The sequence below is a fragment of the Erinaceus europaeus genome, chromosome 17 (assembly GCF_950295315.1).
Source record: "Erinaceus europaeus chromosome 17, mEriEur2.1, whole genome shotgun sequence".
NCBI lineage: Eukaryota > Metazoa > Chordata > Mammalia > Eulipotyphla > Erinaceidae > Erinaceus > Erinaceus europaeus.
This window is the reverse complement of record NC_080178.1, coordinates 1060783-1083978: the sequence shown is the minus strand read 5'-3', so window position 1 is coordinate 1083978 and position 23196 is coordinate 1060783. Positions and strand designations below refer to the sequence as shown.

General features: G+C 54.9%; 1 protein-coding gene across 5 annotated transcripts in view; it reads left to right on the top strand.

The window, feature by feature from the left end:
* KCNQ1 (potassium voltage-gated channel subfamily Q member 1) overlaps positions 1-23196 on the top strand; it is a 220545-nt gene that overhangs the window by 158536 nt on the left and 38813 nt on the right. For all 5 annotated transcript variants that reach the window (XM_060177273.1, XM_060177270.1, XM_060177269.1 and 2 more), the window contains 4 exons: positions 9957-10032; positions 11412-11506; positions 11938-11984; positions 12641-12702. In XM_060177273.1, the coding sequence (XP_060033256.1) occupies positions 9957-10032; positions 11412-11506; positions 11938-11984; positions 12641-12702 (280 nt within the window). The remainder of the gene's footprint in view (positions 1-9956; positions 10033-11411; positions 11507-11937; positions 11985-12640; positions 12703-23196) is intronic.

Here is a 23196-nt window from a genome sequence, read left to right as displayed (position 1 = left end):
CTTTCATCAGTGCCTTGTCCCTGTCTTCCCAGAGCCGATTTTATCAGTACTACACACACACACACACACACGCACACGCACGCACGCACGCACGCACGCACACGCTCCCTCTCCCCCTCCCCCCCTCTTTTAGTGTGTGTGTGTGTGTGTGTGTGTGTGTGTGTGTGTGTGTAGTATACACACCCCAGTCCCCGTGACGTCACAGTCTATCCTTTCCCTGAACCCATAACCCATTGTTATTTTTCTTAACAAACAAGAATCTGGGAGCCCAGGTAGTGGCACACAGGCTCAAGCACGCCTCTTCCCATGTGAAAAGAAGATCTGGGTTCGAACCCCTCGTTTCCCACCTGCAGGGCGGCCACTTCACGAAAGGTGAAGTAGGTCTGCAGGCATCTCTTTTTTCTCTCTCCCTCTCTGCCTCTCCATCCCCTGTCAATTTCTCTCTGTCCTGTCTAATAATAACAAGAACAAAAATTTCACTTTTATTTGGAGATTTTGAAAGAAGACTCAAAGGGAGAGAAAGACCATTTGCAGAGAGAAGAGAACCAGCCAGCTGCCACTTTGCTTCTTCCTGTGTAGTGTGTGGATCCGCAGTGATTCAGGGACGGGCCCTCTTGAGCAATGTCCTCTGACGGTCGCAGACATTTCTGTGGAGGAGGGAAGAGCCCAGTGTAACCAAGACCTTAAGAGAGGAGGGCGCGAGTGGGGCTGCAGGAGAAAGGGGCCAGAGAGGCCTGGCAGAGTGAGGGGCCATGGGCATGTGGCCAGGTGAAGTCATCCCCCACCCACCCCGCCCAAGGCCTAGCAAAGGCCTGACTGAGTGCTCATGGGAGAACTGCCACCCCCCACGTGGCGCCTCTCCAAGCTCAGTGAGATGGGAGTCTCCTCACACGTGGCACAAAAGGTAGACACAGTGCCTCTTGGCGTGGTCACCCGTCACCGTTCTCCCCTGCCTCTCGGAATGGTCCCCTGTGGTAAGGCCCCTCCAGGCCCGGCCACTCTGGGGGTCTTGTGTGTTTCTTTCTGGGAGCCTGGCTGCTGTCAGAGTTGAAGCAGCTAACACCACCCCATACCCTCGGCACCTCTTTGGTGGGTGTGAGCGGGCCTGACCGGTGCCTGAGGGCCTCGGGACGCCCACGGTGGCCCAGAGCCTATTTCTACCTTTGTTCCTTCTGGTTCTGGTCACTTTCTGGATGCAAGTCCTTGACCAGAAAAAAGCACCTCTCTCTCTTTCTCTTACTGCTGTCTTCATGTATAAAGTATGCTTTTTTTTTTTTTTAAGCCACCAGGGTTACCGCTAGGACTCTGTGCCCACATTACTCCACCATTCCGTTTTTTTAGAGTACGGGAGACAGAGCAGGAGAGGCAGTGCAGTGCTCCTCATGGATTGTGAAGCCCCGCCCCCCACTGTCAGCACTTCCCTGCAGTGATGGGGACTTGAACCTGGGTCCCTGTGTCCTCACGCACGGAGTTCACTCTTCACGCGAACGCCAACTGTCAGCTCTCAACATCAGAGGTGTCAGAGACAGCAATATAAGTGATAAAAATAATAATAAAATAATTTTAAAAATAATAAAAATAATAAAAAGAAAGCCCATGGGGGCTGGGCAGTGGTGCACCTGATTGAGTGCATATGTCACCATGAGCAGGACCCAGGTTCAAGCCCCAGCTCCCCACCTGCAGGAAGGAAGCTTCCCGAGGGGTGAAGCAGTGCTGCAGGTGTCTGTCTGTCTGTCTCTCTCTCTCTCTCTCAGTCTCCCCCTTTCCTCTTGATTTCTGGCTGTTTCTATCCAATAAATAAATATAATTTAAAAATATTATTAAAAAGGGGGAAAATAACTGCTGGGAGAAGTGGATTTATAGCGCCAGCACCGAGCCCCAGCAGTAACTTTTGTGGCAATAAAAATAAATAAATAAATAAATAAATAAAAGGAAAACCCCTGTCCCCCACTGGGTGGACTCAGGGCCTTGCTTACTGGCCGAGCTGTCACAGGGCGCACTTAATGTTCCCAAACATTTTCTCATGCCCCTGATGACAAGAGCTGGAGCTTCCAGTGTCCACCAGACACCCACGGCCACTCACACGCTGTCCCTGAGTGCCATGGCCACACGGCAAGTCTCGGATGAAAAGGACAGCTTGGTCCTTTGCTGGTGAATTAATCTGCTAGCATAAGTTTGAAATTTTCCCGGAAATTAAAACACAGAAGCACGCAGACATTGATTGGAATCACATTGAATCCCTGTCTCCAAATCAGCATTTTTTTTTTTTCACCAGAGCCTTGTTCAGCTCTGGCTTATGGTGGTGCAGGGGACTGAAGCTGGGACTGTGGAGCCTCAGGCAGGAGGGTCTCTTTGCAGAACCACTGTGCTGCCTCCCCTGTCTCCCAATGAGCCTCTTATACCTCCGGAGCCTCCTTCTGATTCTAAGCCTCTGCCTGCACTGATGGCGGCCTACTTCCTTTCCTGTCTCCATCATTATCCTGAAGCTTTTCTGGGTGCCAACCTGGTTCCTCTTCCACAGATTTCTTTTTGATGTTTTGGGGCTGAGGGGCGGGGGCGATGCTGCCATCACAGCCGGTTTTTTATTTCGCCTTCGAATTGCTGCAAGAGTGTAGAAGAGATGCTGATTTTTGTTGTCATTAAAAAACGGTTGTGCAGGCTGGTGAAATACGTTGGATGGTGCATTGCTTTGCTGTGTGTGTCACCTGGCTCAAGCCCGCCCACACTGAAAGGAAGGACGAAGCCTTGGTGCTGTGGTCTCTCTCGATCTCTCTGCCTTTCTGCCTCTCTGTTTCTGTGTAAAATAAATAAAATAATAAAATAAAACATACCAGCTGAAGATGACAAAGGTTTTGTTTTCATGCATACGGATATACCACTGGCCATCAGGGTCCGTTTAATTTCCTCCCTTCCAGCCATGCGACCTGTCATACCCTTTGTCCTGTCTCATTGTGCTGAGAGGTGGTACAGCCCAGACCCCGGCCTCAAACCCTGTCTCTAGAGCAGCGCGCTGTGTCCAGTGTGTTAAGTCAGACACTGCCTGGAGTCTGTGCCTGTAGACCCTGGAGTGCCTGGAGTCTGTGCCTGTAGACCCTGGAGTGCCTGGAGTCTGTGCCTGTAGACACCAGAGTGCCTGGAGTCTGTGCCTGTAGACCCTGGAGTGTCTGTAGTCTAGGCCTGTAGACCGTGGAGTGCCTGGAGTCTGTGTCTGTAGACCCTGCAGTGCCTGGAGTCTGTGTCTGTAGACCCTGCAGTGCCAGGAGTCTGTGCCTGTAGACCCTGGAGTGCCTGGAGTCTGGGCCTGTAGACCCTGGAGTGTCTGTAGTCTGTGTCTATAGACCCTGGAGTGTCTGGAGTCTGTGCCTGTAGACCCTGGAGTACCTGGAGTCTGTGTCTGTAGACCCCGGAGTGCCTGGAGTCTGTGCCTGTAGACCCCGGAGTACCTGGAGTCTGTGTCTGTAGACCCCGGAGTGCCTGGAATCTGTGTCTGTAGACCCTGGAGTGTCTGGAGTCTGTGCCTGTAGACCCTGGAGTGTCTGGAGTCTGTGTCTGTAGACCCTGGAGTGCCTGGAGTCTGTGTCTATAGACCCTGGAGTGCCTGGAGTCTGGGCCAGTAGACCCTGGAGTGTCTGGAGTCTGTGCCTGTAGAACCTGGAGTGTCTGGAGTCTGGGCCTGTAGACCCCGGAGTGTCTGGAGTCTGGGCCTGTAGATCCTGGAATGTCTGGAGTCTGGGCCTGTAGACCCTGGAGTGTCTGTAGTCTAGGCCTGTAGACCCTGGAGTGCCTGGAGTCTGTGCCTGTAGACCCTGGAGTGTCTGGAGTCTGGGCCTGTAGACTCTGGAGTGTCTGGAATCTGGGCCTGTAGACCCTGGAGTGTCTATAGTCTGTGCCTGTAGACCCTGGAGTGCCTGGAATCTGGGCCTGTAGACCCTGGAGTGTCTGGAGTCTGTGTCTGTAGACCCTGGAGTGCCTGGAGTCTGTGCCTGTAGACCCTGGAGTGTCTGTAGTCTAGGCCTGTAGACCCTGCAGTGCCTGGAGTCTGTGCCTGTAGACCCTGGAGTGTCTGTAGTCTAGGCCTGTAGACCCTGCAGTGTCTGGAGTCTGTGCCTGTAGACCCTGGAGTGTCTGTAGTCTAGGCCTGTAGACCCTGGAGTGCCTGGAGTCTGTGCCTGTAGACCCTGGAGTGCCTGGAGTCTGTGTCTGTAGACCCTGGAGTGTCTGGAGTCTGTGCCTGTAGAACCTGGAGTGTCTGGAGTCTGTGCCTGTAGACCCTGGAGTGTCTGGAGTCTGTGCCTGTAGACCCTGGAGTGCCTGGAGTCTGGGCCTGTAGACCCTGGAGTGTCTGTAGTCTGTGTCTATAGACCCTGGAGTGTCTGGAGTCTGGGCCTGTAGACCCTGGAGTGCCTGGAGTCTGGGCCTGTAGACCCTGGAGTTCCCATCCTGCCCTGGTTCCCTGAAGCTTGTGTTTTCCATTAGAAATGGGTCTTGAGTTTTATCGAAAGTTTTTCTGCACATTTTGAGTTAATGATATGTTTTTTCTGACTTATTCTGTTGATGTGGTGAATTATGTTGATGGATTTTTAGATGTGAAACCAAGCTTGATTAAGTGGATTAAGCTGCCCTGGGTACTCCGTCTGTGAAGACAGCACTGGGTTCAGCTCCTCCGGACTGTGATGGGTGTTTGCGTCTGTGTTGGTGAGATGGTGTCTTGAAATATCCTTGTTCAGTTTTGACATTGAGGTCACACACTCACTGGCATGTCTTTAAAAGATCTGTACAAAAGTGGTGTTGTTCCTTGATTAGACAGAACTGCTGATGAAGTCATCTGGATTTAAAAGTTCTATTTTTTAATATTGATTTATTTATTCTCTTTTGTTTTCCTTGTTGTTTTATTGTTGTAGTTATTATTGTTATTGATGTCGTTGTTGGATAGGACAGAGAGAAATGGAGACAGGAGGGGAAAACAGAGAGGGGAGAGAAAGACAGACACCTGCAGACCTGCTTCACCACCTGTGAAGCGACTCCCCTGCAGGTGGGGAGCCGGGGGCTCGAACCGGGATCTTTACGCCAGTCCTTGTGCTTTGCACCACCTGCGCTTAACCCGCTGTGCTACTGCCTGACCTCCTTCTACATTGTTTTTTATAAGAAGATGCAGGAATCTCCCCTACCCCCAAGTTAATTTATTTGTTGAATGTACAGTTTGGGTTTTGTTTCTCCTTGGTCTTTTTATCATATATATATGTCTATACATGGTGTGTTTGAAAAAATCTATCATACCTAAGCTTTGAGAATTATTTCTGAGCATCGGTGTCCTAATGATATCTGGTTTTGAATCCTTGCTGCAGCCTTCCTCCAGTGAGTCACAGAAAGCTCCTCAATTTCGTCAGACCCTTGAGAGGCTCACAGTCTGGTCCTGTGTTTTTTTCTTAGTGTGATGTTCATGTTTTGTTTTACAGCACTGAGCTCAGATCTTTTATTATTTTTTTTATTATTATCTTTCCCTCTGCTTTCTTTGGGTTTGAATTGTTTTTTTAAGGCTTCTGGAGACAGATTTCAACCTCTCTTCTCTATGTATGTAGGGCCATACATTTTCCTCTAAGCACTGAGTTTATGATAGCCCGAGCACTTATTCAGGGTACGCTTTGACTTGCGATGTTTCGGTCATTAATCAATGAAAAGTACTTTCCCATTCTTCTTAGACATCTTCTTTGACTCTTGAGTTCCTGAGACTGTTGGATTTCTCAAACATTCAGCGATTTTTCTGCTTATCTTTTCCCTATTGACTTCCAGCTTCGTTTCACACTGGTCAGAGAACATACAAATATGATTTAATTTCTTTGAAATTTGTTGGAACTCGCTAGGACAGCCCTGCCTCTGGTGTCTTCTGGCAAGCACTCCCCTATGTCGTTGGAAAGTCTGCTCTGGAAGGCAGGGCTCTGCACTGCTCGCCAGGTCCTGCTGCCGGCCTCCTTGTTCAAGTCTGTGTCTTCCGACGCCCGGCACCTCTCTTAGTTACGACAGAGGCACATTCAAACCTCGGGCCTTGGGTCCGGCTTGTCTGTCTTGCCAGCAATGCCACTTTGGCTCAAGGAGCCAGCGTAACCTTGGTGCTTCCTTCTGCCGTTATCCACGGCACTGACTTGCAGGTCGTGCTTCTAGGTGAGAATACCACAGCCCCGGTGAAAACACTGGCACTGTGGCCGCTCTCTCTCTCTCTCTCTCTGAAATTAAATGGAGAAGTCAGCCCACAAGCAGTGAAATCACTCGTGCACGAGACCCCAGCCACAGAGAACGAGAAGAAACAGCCAATGGCTCTCTGGCAGACTCTGACTGGCCCGCTGTGAGTGGTGATGCTTCAGGTCCCACGGAGTCTGCTTCAGTGTGCTCCACCCCCCTACACCTCTTTCAGCTCTTTCACTCTCAGCCTTTCTAAACTGCCCCATTCTGAAGTGGATCTGTCCACAACACTGAGCTGCTTTTCAGCCCAACCTCGGGTCTCCACCTTTCCGTGGGCCTCGCCGGTCATCTCTGTGCATCTGGCAGTGTCCTCACTTCCTGTTTATTGCCTCCCTGGCCTCTCTGGACTTGGTCAGATGCTGCTGTGACTGAATGTTCATCCTCCATCTGCGTGCTAAACTTGCGGTGGCCCGTCACGGTGGCCCGCAGGTTGCGGTATTCGTCCTCAGCTCACGGGAGCGGCCGTCCCAGCTCCGAGTCAGCCTCGTCCGTCTCCCTGACCGCACCAGGTGCTCACATCTGAGTCTCAGTGTGTGTGTGTGTGTGTGTGTGTGTGTGTCTGTGTGTCTGTGTGTCTGTGTGTCTGTGTGAGACTGAAGGTAGCTGCAGACTTAGAAGCCCATCTTCCTGCCCCACCAGCCCCCTGAAGTGAGAGCCAGCCCTCTCTGTAGGGACACCTCAACTCCGTGAAGTGACGCCACGACAATGGGAACTTTCCCACGCGCCTGTCCTCTTCGGGTTCTTTCTTTTTTTATTATTTATGATTATCTTTATTTATTGGATAAAGAAAGCCAGAAATGGAGAGGGGAGGAGGAGATAGAGAGGGAGAGAGACACCTGCAGCCCTGCTTCACCACTGGGGAAGCTTTCCCCCTGCGGGTGGGGGCTGGGGACTCGAACCCCGGTCCTTGCACATTGCGACATGAGCTCTCAACCAGGTGTGCCACCACCCGGCCCCAACATCTCTTTGTCTTACTTTTATGAAATAGAGAATGTGAGAGGGAGACCAGGGCGCTGTGTTGTCAGGGGCTGAGGGGCCCTATGTTCTGCTGAGCTCCTTCCGTAGCTCTCAGGCCCCAGGTTAGAGCCCCTCGCACTGCTGTGCCCATGAGGGTTCAGGTCCCTCTGTGTCACTGAAAATTAGATCCTGTAAATAACAACAGACAGACAGATTCTTAAAATGAAAGTGAAGTGCACTGGCTCCAACATAAAGGGCCGTCAGACCTGCCCGCAGAGGGCCTGGTATCCTTAGATCCGGGAGGCTGAGGGTGGAGATGCCGGGGGCTGGAGGAGCGAGGCTGGTGTGCGTCCTACGGCTCCGAGTGTCGGCCTGGGGAGATAAGAAGGCCATGGAGATGGTGTGGGGAGCTTACCAACAGCGTCGATGTGTCACGCTGGGTGTGATGGGCCCTTCCTATGCAGCACGTGTCCTGTGCTGATGCCACGCAGAGTCTCCCCTCAGTGTAGAGTGTTGATGGCTGAAGCATGTGGACTTGCCGAAAAACAAGCAGCAACAACAAGACACCAGTAACCAAGCTGTCCCTTAGACTTTGTGAGAACCGTGGGCACTCTCAGAGGGGAGGAGGGGACAGCAGTGGCTGGTGTAGGCGTGCACGCACGCACACGCGTGTATACACACACAGAAACCTAGAAGCCTGTGAGCCCACGTTAGATCACTGATCTACAGCTGTGTCTAAATATGCGTCTGTTATCTCCAGCACACGTGGGCAGTGTCCTGCTCCGGTGTGTTCTCGAGCCTAGGCTCAAAACACTGGAGGCAGCTTTGGTGCTGCGGTCACATTCACTCTCTCTGCTTCTCTGTCTCTAAAAAACTATGTATGTGTACATATATATGTGCATTCACACACACACACACACTCACACACACACACACACACACTCAGACACATACTCAGACACTCACACACACACTCACACACACTCACATACACACACACTGACACACACTGACACACACACACTCAGACACTCACACACACTCAGACACACACACACACTCAGACACACTCACATACACACACTGACACACACACTCACACACACACACTCAGACACACACACACACACTCACACACACACTCACATACACACACACTGACACACACTGACACACACACTCACACACAGACTCAGACACACTCACATACACTCACACTGACACACACTGACACACACACTCACACACAGACTCAGACACTCACACACACACTCACACACACACTCACACACACTCACATACACACACACTGACACACACACACACTCACACACAGACTCAGACACACTCACATACACTCACACTGACACACACTGACATACACACACACACTCAGACACTCACACACACACACACACTCAGACACACTCACATACACTCACATTCACACTCACACACACACACTCAGACACACTCACATACACACACACTGACACACACACACTCAGACACATACTCAGACACATACTCAGACACTCACACACACACTCACACACACTCACATACACTCACACTGACACACACACACACTCAGACACACTCACATACACTCACACTCACACACACACTCAGACACTCACACACACTCAGACACACTCACATACACACACACTGACACACACTGACACACACACACACACATACTCAGACACATACTCAGACACACACACACTCACACACACTGTAGGTGAAGTTTAAAGCAAGAGAACTCACTCTGAAGCCACCTTCACTGAGAGAACAGCTCAGGAGAGCCCCTAGATAGAGAAAAGCAGAACACAGACACACAGAAGTCCAGAAAGGAATTAGGGGGCTGGGTGGAAGTGCACCTGACTGAACGCACATGTTACAATGCGCAAGGACCCGGGTTCAAGCCCCCGGTCCCCACCTGCAGGGGGGAAGCTTTCCGAGTGGTGAAGCAGGGCTGCAGGCGTCTCTGTCTCTTTTCATCTCTATCTCTCCCTCCCCTCTCCATTGCTGGCTGTCTCTATCCAATAAATAAGGGTAATAAAAACTTTTAAAAAGGAGAAAAGAAAAAGAATCACATCTCTAAGGCTGGGGAGATAGCTGTAAGGCCCAGGCCTCACACGGCCAAGCCCCGGCATCCCCCGCTGAGCCCCCACCCCAGGCACCCAGGCACCCAGGTAGGGGGTCCTTTCCCTGGGCACTTGAGGGGTGGCGCCTGGCTTTGATCCCTGCTGGTGAAATGTGCCCCCGTCCCTCACCCCACCACATCTCAGGATGGGCTGGCTAGAGTCTCAGGTGCTCTGACCAGCAGGCTTCCTGGCCTACACACACAGCAGCCGCCGCTGCTCATTGTCCTTCCTTTCCCTGCTGTCGCTAGAGGCTCTGGCTGAGGGGGCACTGTACTGTCCGTTACAGGGTGACTCTGGGATTCACGGGGGCTCAAAAGCTCACCGTGCTGCTGGTGGTGTCAGGGAGGCACAGGCGTTTCTGGCTGGAGGGCCCTGGGCAGGACTGTCCACACCCCTCACTGGGATGCTGGACGACCCCAGGGTGGGAGGATTTAGGGGCAACCAGTGCGCCCCAGACCCTGAGCCCTGGCTTCCTGCCCACCTGTCTCAGACACACATCCAACAGGGCTTTAAGGAGGTCCATCCCATGGGGTGACCGTCGGTGCCCTGGGGTCTGGGAGGGTCTCCTGAGGGCCGGACGCAGCCCCCGTGACACTCTGCCCTCCCCAGGTTGCGGGAACACCACCGAGCCACCATCAGGGTCATCAGACGCATGCAGTACTTTGTGGCCAAGAAGAGGTTCCAGGTGAGCCTCTCCTGCCCTGAGGGGCCTGAACAGATGCCCGAGCCCCGCCCTGGGCAGCGGGCCCTGGAGGACACAGGTCTGGAGGCCTGGTGGTCGGGGACGCACAGCACGGCCCTCCCACACTACTCCAGGGGCAGCCTGGGGCTCATGCATGCTCCCCAGAGGGTGTGGGGGGGTCTCTCTTCACACTCCCTGGCTGTGTCAGGAGAAGGGAAGACTGCTCAATGGTCTCCCTTCTGGAAAGAGGGGGGTCTCCTTGATGATCTCCAAAGATGGCTGGGGCATCTCTTGGGGGTGGGGTGGGTCTCCCACTTCAGGCTCTTGTAGTCCCCAGAGAAGCCAGGCCACTGGGACCCAGAGCCAAGAGCCCCTGCCCATGGCCATATGAGGACATGGGCCTGGGTGGGTGGAGGCCTGGCTGTCTGGGACTGCCACACAACAGAGCATACAGAACCTGGGGTGACAAGAATGGGCAGCTTCCTCTCAGCGCCAGAGTGTCCTTGGCAGGCAGGTGTCCTGGGTCTTGGGGGGGGGGTGGGCTCTGTCACTGTCAGCCTGGCAGGACCACACCAGCCCTGGGGTGTCCCTTCTGGACTGGGCCCCCCATCCTGCCTCAGACAACTGGGTGCTGTGCATAGCAGGGAACCCTCACCTGCTCCCTGGCTGTCCTCATGGGACCCCTGGGTGGCCTGTGCCCAGAGGTACCCCTGCCTCCCTGCCCAACAGAGCTCTGAGTTAGAGGCTTCAGAGCACGGCCAGGACCACCCCCAGACTCCCTGCCCACCCTGGGGGATCCTGGCGTGAGGTCTCCCTGTCCCCGCAGCCCACCCATCTGCCCGCACCCTACCTCTGCCTGGCCCCAGGGCACCCTCGGCCCTTGTGATGGGCCGATAAGTGTCCCAGGAGCCAGAGCCTCTTGGGCCCCAGCCCGCCTTGAACCCCGTGTCCAGTGGGTCAGTCCAGACATGGCCCTCTCTGTGGGCTCATCTGAGGTCACCAAGGCTGGTGGAGCTGAGGGCCATCCACCTGACACACAGGGGCCACCCAGCACTGACCAGACCCCACAGCTTGTCCACTCAGACAAGCCTGGGGGGGGCTGGTGCCACTGGCCACCCAGGGCCCACCCCAGCCTACTGTCACGGCCGAGCTGTGACAGCCCTCAGGTGGCCTATGCAGCAGAGGGTCCTGGGTCCGAGAGAGGCTGGGTGCAGGCCCCCTCTCCATCCCTGCACACTGAGGAAGGCCTGAGGGGCGGGCCTCAGCGACAACCACCAGTGCAGCCCCTTCTGGCCTCCAGGACCCCCGGGGGTCCCCACCGGCTGGCTCCCGGGACACCCTCTCCTGCCCGTGGGGTGACACGTGCGTCTGTCTGTACACAGCAAGCCCGGAAGCCCTACGACGTGCGGGACGTGATTGAGCAGTACTCACAGGGTCACCTCAACCTCATGGTTCGCATCAAAGAACTGCAGCGCAGGTGGGTGTGGGGCCCCCAGCGCGTGAGCCCTGCCCCGCCGCCTCACCCACCTGTGAGTCTGCTCAGGGGTGTTGTGCAGCCTGCAGAGCTGAGTCCTGGTCCCCGGGGGCTAGGGAGCTCACGGCCACTGACCCCCACACCAGGGACTCGAGCCCGCCAGCTGGGCACCAGCCCCCTGGAGGGGCACCAGCCGCCTCTGAGGTGACTCCCAGGGGCCCCTGCTCTCATGGCCCGCACCAGCCCACCGGTCCACGTCCTTCAGGAAGGCAGAGGAGGGCAGGCCCCTGCCCCGTCCCTGTGCTCTGCCACCCCTGCAGGGAGCACAGGCTTGGAGATTGGGGGGTGCTGGGCAGTGTGCAGGGTGGGGGGTTGCTGTCGACCCACCGAGCCAGGTGCCAGGTGGGGGCTGAGCAGTGCCTGTCCCCTCCCAGGCTGGACCAGTCCATTGGGAAGCCTTCGTTCTTCATCCCCGTCTCAGGTACGTGTCCACGGGGGCCCTCCACCCGTGCCCCCACTTATGGCCCTCTCAGGGTCTCCGGAGGACAGCATGAGGCCCATCCCAGCCACGGGGCCTCTGGGGCGCCTCAGAAGGTCCAGTTTGGTGCAGAGCCCATGTGGGTCCCTCTCAATGGCCACTGGACACGGGTCCTGGTCGGGGCCCCGAGGGCAGGGTTGGGGGGTCCTGCCTTGGCTAGGACTGGGAAGCCCTTGATGGCAGCAGATAGATGCCCTCAAGTTTGGGGGCTCTCTGCTGTACCCTTGGCCTGGGTCTGTGGTCAGCCCGGGCCACAAAGCCGGGCTTTCCCCTGGGAGCGAGCACTCTCTCTCTCTCTCAGTGCCAGACTCCCTGGGGACTAAATGTCACTGTCTCTACAGCACATGGTTCCCGGGCCCTGTCCTCCACACAGAGGTACCCAGCAGGGGTGGCTGAGCACAGGACTGAGCCCATCCCAGACCCTCCCAGGAGCCTGCCCACCCCCGGCCCCCAGGGAAGCTCTGGACCGCCAAGTCTTCCCAGGGCTGTTCTCAGAGCTCCGGCCTTTGGGGCTCTACCATGGCCCCCCGTCACCCCTAGATGAGTCAGGGCTGCCTGTCCCCTGTGCCTGTGCCCCTGACCCTGTGCTCTGCCCACAGAGAAGAGCAAGGACCGCGGCAGTAACACCATCGGAGCCCGGCTGGGCCGCGTGGAGGACAAGGTAGGTGCGAGGCTATCTTCCCGGCGGGGCTGCCTGCCAAGTCTCCTCTGGGGGATCACGCCTCCCCTCCTTCTGGGCCGGGGAATGCCAGGGTTTCACAGGCTGGGACTTGACGTCTGCAGTGGCCTGGGGGCCTGGGCCCTCCGTGGGCATCAGAGATGCTAATGGTGACACAGTATGGGGCTGAGAAGCAGGAGTCCTCGGGGCCTCAGCAAGGTGGGGGGTGTGGGGAATGTCCTGGGAGGGGCAGGTGGAGCCCCTCTTCCAGCCTACTGCTGGGGCCAACCCCTTGGGCTCAGGGCCCAGATGTCAGCCCTCCACACCGGCCTCTCCCAGGCCTCTTGGGGCCAGTGGCTCTGGGATGCAGGGACAGAGCTGTCCACCCCTTTAAAGTCTGCGGTTTGGGGCGGGCCACCCCCTTGCCCGGCTGGGTAACTTTATCTGAAAGTCCCCACGTGGCTAAAAATAGAGAGATTTCAGTTGGGCTGAGAGTATGTCCGTGGCGCCGTCTCCCTGGTGACACTGGGCACCGGGCTCTGACCCAGTGCTACCCGGGCACAGCTGGGCAGGAGGCTGGGGGGACAAGGGGACAGGGACAGCATCCCCCCTTCTGCCTCTCAGTGAGGGATGGGGGACAAGAAACCGTCAGTGGTACAAAGGTGGGGGAGGACCCGCGTTCTGGTGTTCGGGGGGGGGGCTCACGTAAGGTTGGCCTGTGGCAGCAGCCTGGGGTGGGACCCCCCAAGGGCAGGGCAGGCTGAGCAGGCCACGGGCACAGGGAGGGTCAGTGTGGACCGCAGACACTGAGAGTGTAGGGCAGGTACTGTTAGGCATTGTGGGAAACTGAGGCAGACAGGTTACCCTTGGCCCCTCCTGCCTCCTGGTCCAGCCCAGTGAGAGCAGCTTCTGGAAAGTGGCCCCCATGTTGGCCGGGACCCTGGCTGGGACCCAGCACCTCCCCCCTGCCCCACACCCTGTCACCTTGCAGAACTCTCTCTCTCTCCTCTGTCCCCTGCTCTCCCTGTGCTTCTCAGGAGAACCTAGCCCCTTGGTCCAGCCTTGGGTCCCCGTGTCCTTTGGGGTGGCTGTGATGGGGTTCCCTGAAGCAGGTCCCCTCCCAGGCTGGGGTACGTCTCCCCACAGCCTCTGGGGTCTGAGGAGAAGCCGCAGTGCTGGGTCAGCCAAGGTCAGTCTGGGGGGCTGTAAGGGGCCACCTGGCCTTGGGGACTCTGTGTTTCCACATCTCTTCAGAGCTAGACAAAGAGGCACATCTTCCAGAGTCCCTGATCCCTGGGAGCAAGGTTTGGGAACATCGTGGGGGCCAGCCCCCACGTCCCTGCTGGGTGGCCTCGACACAGGAGAGGGGCCCCTGCGGTGCAAGGACTCCAGAAGAGTCCATCCACTAGGCTCCACACAGGAGACAGGCCTGGGTCCCCCAGCCCTCCAGGACCCAGAGGCCACCGAGGGCCGATGACGTCAGGCTGCCCCTCCCTGCCGCTGACCGATGGGAGAGGGCTGGGGGTCCAGATGGCAGAGAGGTCGAGGGCCTCCCACTCACTGTCAGCCATCTGCAGCCCAGGGACCTGATCCCCCGCTGAGGCAGGAAGTGGGGGTAGGAAGTCCCTGGGGGTGCAGAATCAGAGGCCCCTGGGGCTGTGACAGGCCTGGCATCTCTCCTCAAGCCACCCCAGCCCCAAGGCCTCCCCAGCCACCCGCTGGGCTCAGTTCAGGCAGGGACCACACACACGCGCGCGCACACACACACACACACACACGCACGCACGCACGCACGTACACACACACACGCACACGCGCACGCACACACACACACGCACGCGCAGGACCAGGCTCTGGAGGCACCCCAGCAGCAACCCCCCTTGAGGGCAGAGCCTGGGGTGGCGAGTCCCACCCTGCACCTGCTTCTGTCTGACAGCCCCCCGGGCTGCAGCCTGGTCCCCTCTGCTCCGCGCAGGTGAGGCCCTGGAAGTCACCAGTATTAGAAGTAGGCATGATGATGGCTAACACGTGGGCTGCCCAGTCCCTCCCGCACTGAAGGAAAGAACCAGGCTGTGGTCAGTTCTACTCTCTCCACCTCTTTGCCTCTCTGTCTCTATTGGAATCAAACAGAAAAGAGAAAAGAACAAACCGACAACAGCAAAAAAAAAAAAAAAAAACCCACAAAGCTAATACTGAGAAATTTCTGTGTATCCTGAATTATTCTAAGTCACATATGGGGAATTACTCCACTCGCAGGTGGGGAAACTAAGGCCAGAAAGGTTTGGCCACTTGTGGGGCACAGGCCCCAGGGGTGGGGAGGAAGGGAGGAGCCAGAGAGGGGGAGCTGGGTCCCACACAAAGGGGCGAGTTGGAGGGGAGGGGGAGGGGTGCTTGTGAGGCATGGGCTCTGTGCTGGGGTGGGGTCCCGGGCCTTGGACAGGGGTCCTGAGAACCTGGTTCTTCCCACCCCCGCTGGGTTTCTGGGGCCCACCCGCCAGCTTCTCGGGAAACTGACCCCCGGCCCCTGTGTATCATAGCTCAGCCCCAGACCCGTCCCTCGGCCCCAGCAGCTGGTTCCTGTTGATTCTGCAAGCTCAGCTCAACCACCTGTGTTGACAGCAGCAGCCAGTACCAGGGCCAAAAATCCAGGGCTCAAAAAGCCCTGGTACCAGGCCCCGTGTCCAGGCCATGGGTGTGAAGAGGCCCCCACCACCTGAGCCCCGTCCCCACCGCCTGGGTGGGCTGACCACATAGTCCCTCACCAGGCAGGCCTGCCCCCCAGTCCCGGAGGACCTCCTCCTCCCCAGCCCACAGATGGAGTCCAGACAGCCCCGCACTCAGCCTGGGAACTCTCATTACGCCTCAGCCTTGGCCTTCAGCCCCACTCTGTCCGCGCTGGGCTCAGACCTCTGGCACCCCTGGTTCCTGCCTTCACCCAGCTATTTACGGGGCATCTGGCCTGCCCCTACCCGCCCCCATCCACCTTTCACCGTGAGCACTGTGGGAGGCTGCTGGCTCCTGGGGACGGGTGTGTGAGCTTCCCACAAAGCTCTGATCTTCTCTCCTGTGCCATCCTCAGTTCTGTCAGCCTCACAGGAGTCCAGGAGCAGCCCCTCTTTCCCTATTTCTAGAACATTCCGTACAGGGACGGGTTGCCCTCCAGGAGTGTGCAGGGCACTCCAGGGTGCCCTCCAGGGCTCTTGGTGGGCAAGATGCTATTCTCAGGCGTTGGCTTCAGGAGCCTCAGAACTGGCCGGCTACCTGCTTCCGCTGCCATCAGCTTTGGCAAAGTCTTCTAGAAACTTGGATATTTCACCTGAGTTTTAAACTTTCTAATACTGGTGACTTCCAGGGTCTCGCCTGCGCGGAGCAGAGGGGACCAGGCTGCAGCCCGGGGGGCTGTCAGACAGAAGCAGGTGCAGGGTGGGACTCGCCACCCCAGGCTCTGCCCTTGAGGGGGGGTGCTGCTGGGGTGCTCCCCAGAGCCTGGTCCTGCGCGTGCGTGTGTGTGTGTGTGTGTGTGCGCGCACGTGTGTGCGTGTGTGTGCGTGTGTGTGTGTGTGTGTGTGTGCGTGTGCGTGTTCCCCCACCTGAACAGGTTCATTCGTATCATCACTGAATATCAGCACCGACAGTCCTCCGTGTGCCACTGAGAATGGAGATTACTTTTCTTCCAGTTTCAGTTTTCATCTTTCTGTGCAAGGTCTTTTGGCCTTCACAGAGAGTTTGTTCTTTTTCTAACTTATGAGGTTGGATGACTGTGGGCTCTGTGACATCCAGACTTGGGAGGTTGACATCTTAGGCTCTCCAGTTTTCCTCCAAAGACCACGCAGACTGCACTCCTCGAGCTTCGTGTGTCTGGCCCGTATGCCGACCCCCAGGAGCTTGGTGGCAGGGTGACCACTGACAGGGCTTCCCAGTGTCACTGCTAACCAGCCCTCGAAGCACTGGGGGGTGTTTTAATACTCTTATACGGAGTCAATTTCTGCAAATGTGTCTTTGTGCTCAAAAGACACATACCCTATCCAACAACAACAGCAACGGTAACAGTAACAACAATAACAAGGACAACAAAATGGGAAAAATGGCCTCCAGGAGCATTGGATTTGGAGTGCAGGCATTGAGTCCCAGCAATAACCTTGGAAGCAAAAAGAAAGAGAGAGAGAAGGGGGAAGAAAGAAAGATGGAAATAAAGGAAGGAAGGACGGAAGGAAGGAAGGTTCAGACTCACACCTGTCTGGTCCCCTGGACTCACAAGTCCCACATGCACAGACCCAGCTACTCAGAAAGGCCAAATGCACCTCCTTGCGGGCTGGCATGCCCCCACCTGGGAGCACCCCCACCTCAGGGTGGTGTCTGTGCTGGGCAGGGTCAGACTCCTGTCCTTGCCACCCTTCCCCAAAAGCTCAAGAGAACAATCAGTGTCATGGTGTTCATATCGTATGATGAACTGTGTGTCTTCTCTGAGTGCTGTAAGGACCGCCAGACGACATGTGTGTGTATGCAAATCACCTTTTTTCTGGGGGCAAGAGTATTATTTATTTGTTTTAAATTTATTCATTTATTTATTCTCTTTTTTTGTCCTTGTTTTCTTGTTGTGGTTATTATTGTTGTTGTTATTGATGTCGCCATTGTTGCATAGGATAGAAAGAAATGGAGAGAAGAGGGAAAGACAGAGAGGGGGAGAGAAAGACAGACACCTGCAGACCTGCTTCACCGCCTGGGAAGCGACTCCCCTGCAGGTGGGGATCCGGGGGCTCGAACCGGGATCCTTACGCCGGTCCTTGTGCTTTGCGCCACCTGCGCTTAACCCGCTGCGCTACCGCCCGACTCCTGGCAGGGGTATTCTTTAATGAGATAGATATGGAAGAAGAGAGAGAGAGAGCTGAGTGGCGCTCTGGTTGGTGGTAGTGTGGGAGGTTGCAGTGGGACCTTCGAGTGTCAGGCATGGTGGTCTCTGCAGGACCCCTGTGCTGTCTCCCAGCCTCGGTGCCTTGTGATGGAAGGGCCTGAGTAGCTGCGAGGAGTCCAGACACGGAGGAGCGGCCCTTGCTGAAGTGTCCGGGTGCCTCTAGGCTCTATTTCTGCCAGTTAGAACAAGCTTCTGGATTATCTTTCTCTCTGCGTCCTATAGATCCTCAGAATATGTTTTTCTTTTTCCTACCTGATCTACCCAGTGTGAAGACCCCGAGTCCTGTGTAGTTTTTCTAGTTTTCTTGTGTCTCTGTCCATTTTTGCTTTGCGTTTGCAGCTTAAGTAGCTGAGTACATGCAATATCCAACGTTGTCTACGCTCTCTGCTGGGGCCAGAGCCTCAGCGCGGCAGGGCCCCTCTTCATCTCAAGTCTCAAGTAGTCTTTTCCTTTCAAGTCTGTTTTTACTGCTCCATGGGCCCTTGTTTATCTTTTTCTAAAAGAGAATCTTTTCTGAGGTGCCATTTACAAGCCAGTGAGGCTCATACAATAGAAAGCGCACAGCAGACTCTCCTTAGTTCTGGCTGAGTGTGCAGACGTGACCCAAACTCAGTGTGAGAATATTTTCAACACTTGCAAAACATCCCTCGGTTGCATTTCTCTCTCTCTCTCTCTCTCTCTCTCTCTCTCTCTCGTCCCACCAGCTCTGCTTTCTGTCTCTTTCTGTTGCTGTGAGTGGAGAATTAATTTGCCTGTTCTGGATGTTTCATAAATGGAATCAGAAAACAGGCGGCCCCCATTTCAGTTGGTTTTGTTTTTTTTCACATCGTGTAAAGTCCTTGTGGCGCATCGGTGCGACCCGTGTGTTTCTTTCCTTTCTCGTCCTGAAGAGCGTTCTATTGTGCGGATGGGCCCGCATTTTGTTTATCCTTCTCCAGCTGATGGGCATTTGGCCTGTTTCCAGTTTTGGACTATCATGAATAATGTCTCTGTGAACTTTTATCTGCGTCTCTTTGTGTGGACATGTGTTCTCATTTCTCTGGGTTAGATTCCTAAGAGGGGAGTTGATGGTTCTTCTGATAAGTTTCTGTTGAACTTTCTGAAAGACGCCAAAGCTGTTTTGCAAAGGCTCTGAGCCATTCTGCTTTCCCACCAGTAATACATAAAGGTCCCACTTTCTTCACGTCCCTGCGAACACCCGGAGTGGCTGTCCTGCTTTGTGGCCACCATAGTGAGTGTGTAATGGTATCTCATTGTGTCTTTGATTTGCATTTCCCCAATCAGTAATGATCTTGGACAACTTTTCATGTGCTTATTAGACATTCATAGTCTTCTTTGGTAAAATGTTTATTCAACTCTCTGCCCATTTTCTAACTAAGTAGTCCTATTGTTGTCTTGTAAGAGTTGTTTATGTGTTCTCGAAACAAGCCCTTTATCAGATTTTATGACTTGCAAATATTGTCTCCCATTCTGGGGCCGTCTTTCCATTTTTCTAATCATGCCTTTTAAAACACAAAGGTTTTAATGAAGTCCAATCTCTCTTTTCTTGTATGGTGCAGGCTTTTGATGTTACATCTGAGACCTCTTTGCCTACCCCAAGGTCATGAGATGTGCTCCAATTTCCCCCTTTCACACGTTAGACAGACTGAGCTCTTATATTTGGCTCTGTGGTTTGAGTTCATTTGCTGAGAGTGGCGTGTGAAAAAGCCTAAGTTCTTGGCCTTTCTTGCTGCGTATTTGCTTCTGGACGCCCAAGTGCCCAGACACCGTACGTCATGGAGTTCATCTTGCCCCGGCGCATCAGCGTAGCACTTTAATAAAATAATAATCATTAAAAAAACACCTGAGCGTGACAGCTTCGGCTTATTGTTTGATTCTGAATTCTGCTCTCTTGGTCTCTGTGCCCGGTCCTACGCCTGCGTTGCTGACCATCAGGTCCTACGCCTGCGTTGCTGACCATCATCGCGTCAGAGTAAGTCTTGAAATTGTACAGTGCTCAGTCTTCCCAGTTTTCTTTCTCAAATAGTCTGGCCCGGTGTAGGCCTATCAACTTTCATCTGAACCGTAGAGTCAGTTTGTGAGTATCCAGGAAAAAACAAAACGAAGCAGCTGTGACTCTGACAGGGGCGGTTTGACTACGCAGACCTGCTTGGGTGGGGGGGGGGGTGACATTGTAACATTAAGCTCCGATCCATGAACATAGTACAACCTTCGCTGCTCCTCCCATCTGCTTCAGCCTCACTCAGTGGTGTTTTCCAATTTTCAGTGTACAGACCTTGCGTATTGCTTGTTAAATACAGTCCTGGAGATTTTACTATCTTCTCTGATGATGTCGCTCGTGGAACTGTTTCTCTGGACCCTGAACCAGCACCTTTCATGACTTACTAGTTCATACGCGTGTGACTCCCGTCTGTTTGCTGTGACCGAGCTGTGGTCGGTGCCGGCAGATGCCACTGCTCTGCTGCTGATGTTCATACGCGTGTGACTCCTGTCTGTTCGCTGTGACCGAGCTGTGGTCGGTGCCGGCAGATGCCACTGCTCTGCTGCTGATCCTTGGTGTGCACCGCGTGTGGGCGAAAGCCACCTCACTTCTTCCGCTCCGGACGCCTTTAATGTCCTTCCTCTCAGTCAGCTGGAACCTCCACTAATGAGAACAGCGGGGTGGAGCGGGGTGCATCTCCATGCATGGTGAAGCAGTGCTCCCTGTCTTCCACACAAAAACAGAAAATTAAAACGTAGGCCAGGGAGCCGGGCGATGGCGCACCTAGTCAATCACACACAGCGCAGTGCCTAAGGACCCGGGTTCAAGCCCCTGGTCCCCACCTGTAGAGGGAAAGCTTCCCGAGCGATGAAGCGGGACTACGTGTGCACAGCTGCCTGCGAGCGGGTGGAGGTGAGCTGTGGCCTCCTCTCCGAGCCTCTGTCAGGCTCCCTTCAAGCTTAGTGTTGGCGTCGGCTGAGAGGTGCCTGGTGTTTACCTGCCGGGTCTCTCACTCTGTAGCCAGGGCTCTTGCATCCGTCTGAATGATTCCCAACAGCAGGACAAGATGTCTCATGAACAGGAACCACGGGGGCTGGGCGGTAGCGCAGCGGGTTAAGTGCCCACGGCGGGAAACGCAAGGACGACCCCAGCTCCCCACCCGCAGGGGAGTCGCTTCCCAGGCGGTGAAGCAGGTCTGCAGGTGTCTGTCTTTCTCTCCCCCTCTCTGTCTCCCCCTCCTCTCTCCATTTCTCTCTGTCCTAGCCAACAATGATGACATCAATAACAATAACTACAACAATAAAACAACAAGGGCAACAAAAGAGGAAAAAGAATGAAAGAAAGAGAGAGAGAGAAAGAAAGAGAGAAAAGAGAAAGAAAGAAAGAAAGAAAGAAAGAAAGAAAGAAAGAAAGAAAGAAAGAAAGAAAGGGCATTAAGTTAAAAACAAAAACCAGGAACCACAGAGTAGGAACAGAGCAGGTGAAAGGAGAGGCCGTCGGATGGTGGGGCTGGGAGTCTGTCGGGAGTGTGCCTAGGAGTCTGATGTCTTAGTCATCTTTGCTGGACATTCACTTCAGCTCACCCTCCTCTGCCGGCACGTTTACCGGGCAGACTCCGCGTCTCTGGGCCTCATCTTTTGCCCCACCCCCTCTCTCCTCTCTCCTCTGGATGTGAACGCCGGGCTCGTTTTTCCAGCCCATTCACGTTTTCCTCGACTGCTGGACCCGCTATCAAGTCCATCCAAACCAGTCTTTAGATCCCAGCCATGTATCCACAGAGTGTCTGCTTGGTTCTGATAGCTGACGGGTAGTCACCTCCACACCGCCTTCTTCATCTGTGTGTTTAGACTTTTAGACTGTGTCCTCCAGCGTATGCAGTCTGAGCATTCCTGCCAATCTAGTCCTAGTTAATCCTGGGGCCCACCCTCTCTGTGAGTCTGCCTCTCTGGGGCAGTTTCTTCTCGTTGTGTTTCCTTTGAGGCTTTTTTCTTCGGCGTAAGTTCACATATCTTCAAGTTCATCTGTGGGAATAGTTGAGGTCTTGTGTGAAGCTGAAGCCTTCAGGAAGATGGAATAACCATCTCCCCCCACACACACACACCTGAGGAAACACTACCAGCCTGGGCTTTCGGTTCTAGTCACCCAGTTTTTCAGGCCATCAGAGCAGTGTGAGGGGCCCTGAGGTGGCCTGGCCTGTGGACAGGGTCCTCTCAACAAGCACAGCCCCTCGGGGCCCAGGTGGATGGCAGGCAGCTTGGGGCTGTGGGTGTGTCCCCAGGACCCGCTCACGGGAGGCTGGGCTCTCTGAAGGCCCGATGCTGTGGGCTCCCTGTGAGAGCTCCCACCTGGGCAGGCCCGGGCCTGGCTCCCCACTCATCCATCACCTGGGAGACAGGAACCAAAGCCGGGGTGACTCGGTTCACAAGGTGTTGTTTTCGACGGGCTGGCTTCACGGGCGGGTAACAGACGACCAGGGACTCATGGTTGAGCTGTAGGCAGTATCTCTTTATTCATGCAGGACGCAGCACAATCTATACCAAGCTAGACTAACAACTAACTAAAACAAACAATGTTGTCTTTATATATACTTCCCAAGTAGGGTGTGAACAGGATGTGATGCAGAGAGGGTGGAGAGAAAAGTGACTGGTGAAAATCAGGGTGTGACAAGGAGAGGATCAGGGTGTGACAAGGAGAGGGGGTGGAGCAGGTGAGAATTCTACCACTACACCACCAATGCCCTGGAGGGAAGGTGGTGCTTTATGTAAATGTAAAAGTGATTTATGTAAATAGACCGCAGTGGTTATGTAAATAGAATACAGCGGTTATGTAAATAGAATGCAGTGTTAAGCAGGGGGGATTTAAACCAAATGAAACAGAAGGGGTTTTTAAAAGCAGAATTAGAAGATACCAACAACAAGGTGCCCTCGGGGTGCCTATTCCTAAGTGGCCCACTTTCACTGACTCAGCCTCCACCCCTGCTCCCAGGTGTCCCTGGAGAGCCCTTCCCCACTCCCAGGCCCAGAGGCTGTGGGGCCGGCCCCCTGCTCCCCAGACTGGCTCCTGGCATTCCTGGGCTCAGGCCCCACGAGCCACGCAGCACCCTGTGCGGCCCACACGGCCCAGGGTCTTAGGAACAAGTGGGTCTCGTTTGGGGGCTGGGGGGAGGCCTGGGACACCAGCCCTGAGCCACCTGGATCAAGAGGGACTCTTTCTAAGAACTCCTGAGCAGGGCCCGAGCCCCCTTCCTGGGGGGTTAGTTTTTTTTTTTTTTGGTGGGGGGGGGGAGGTCCTGAGGCCAGCTGGCTCAACTTAGCTGGGAGCCTCCCCTCAGGGGCCACAGATGGACCCATCATGGGCCAAATCAGAGTCCCACCTGTATTTGCATTTTAAAGAAACAAATATAGATCCAAACGTCCTCAATCCACCCAAGGCCTTTCACAGCACAGAGCCCAGCCCGTGGCAGCGGGTATTGCCTGTGACAAACAACACTGCCCACTGGTCCACAGGTAGGACTTGATGTTTCCTTGTGGCCACATTTAAGAAAGGAGGAGGGAGTCGGGCAGGAGCACAGCGGGTTAAGCGCAGGTGGCGCAAAGCACAAGGA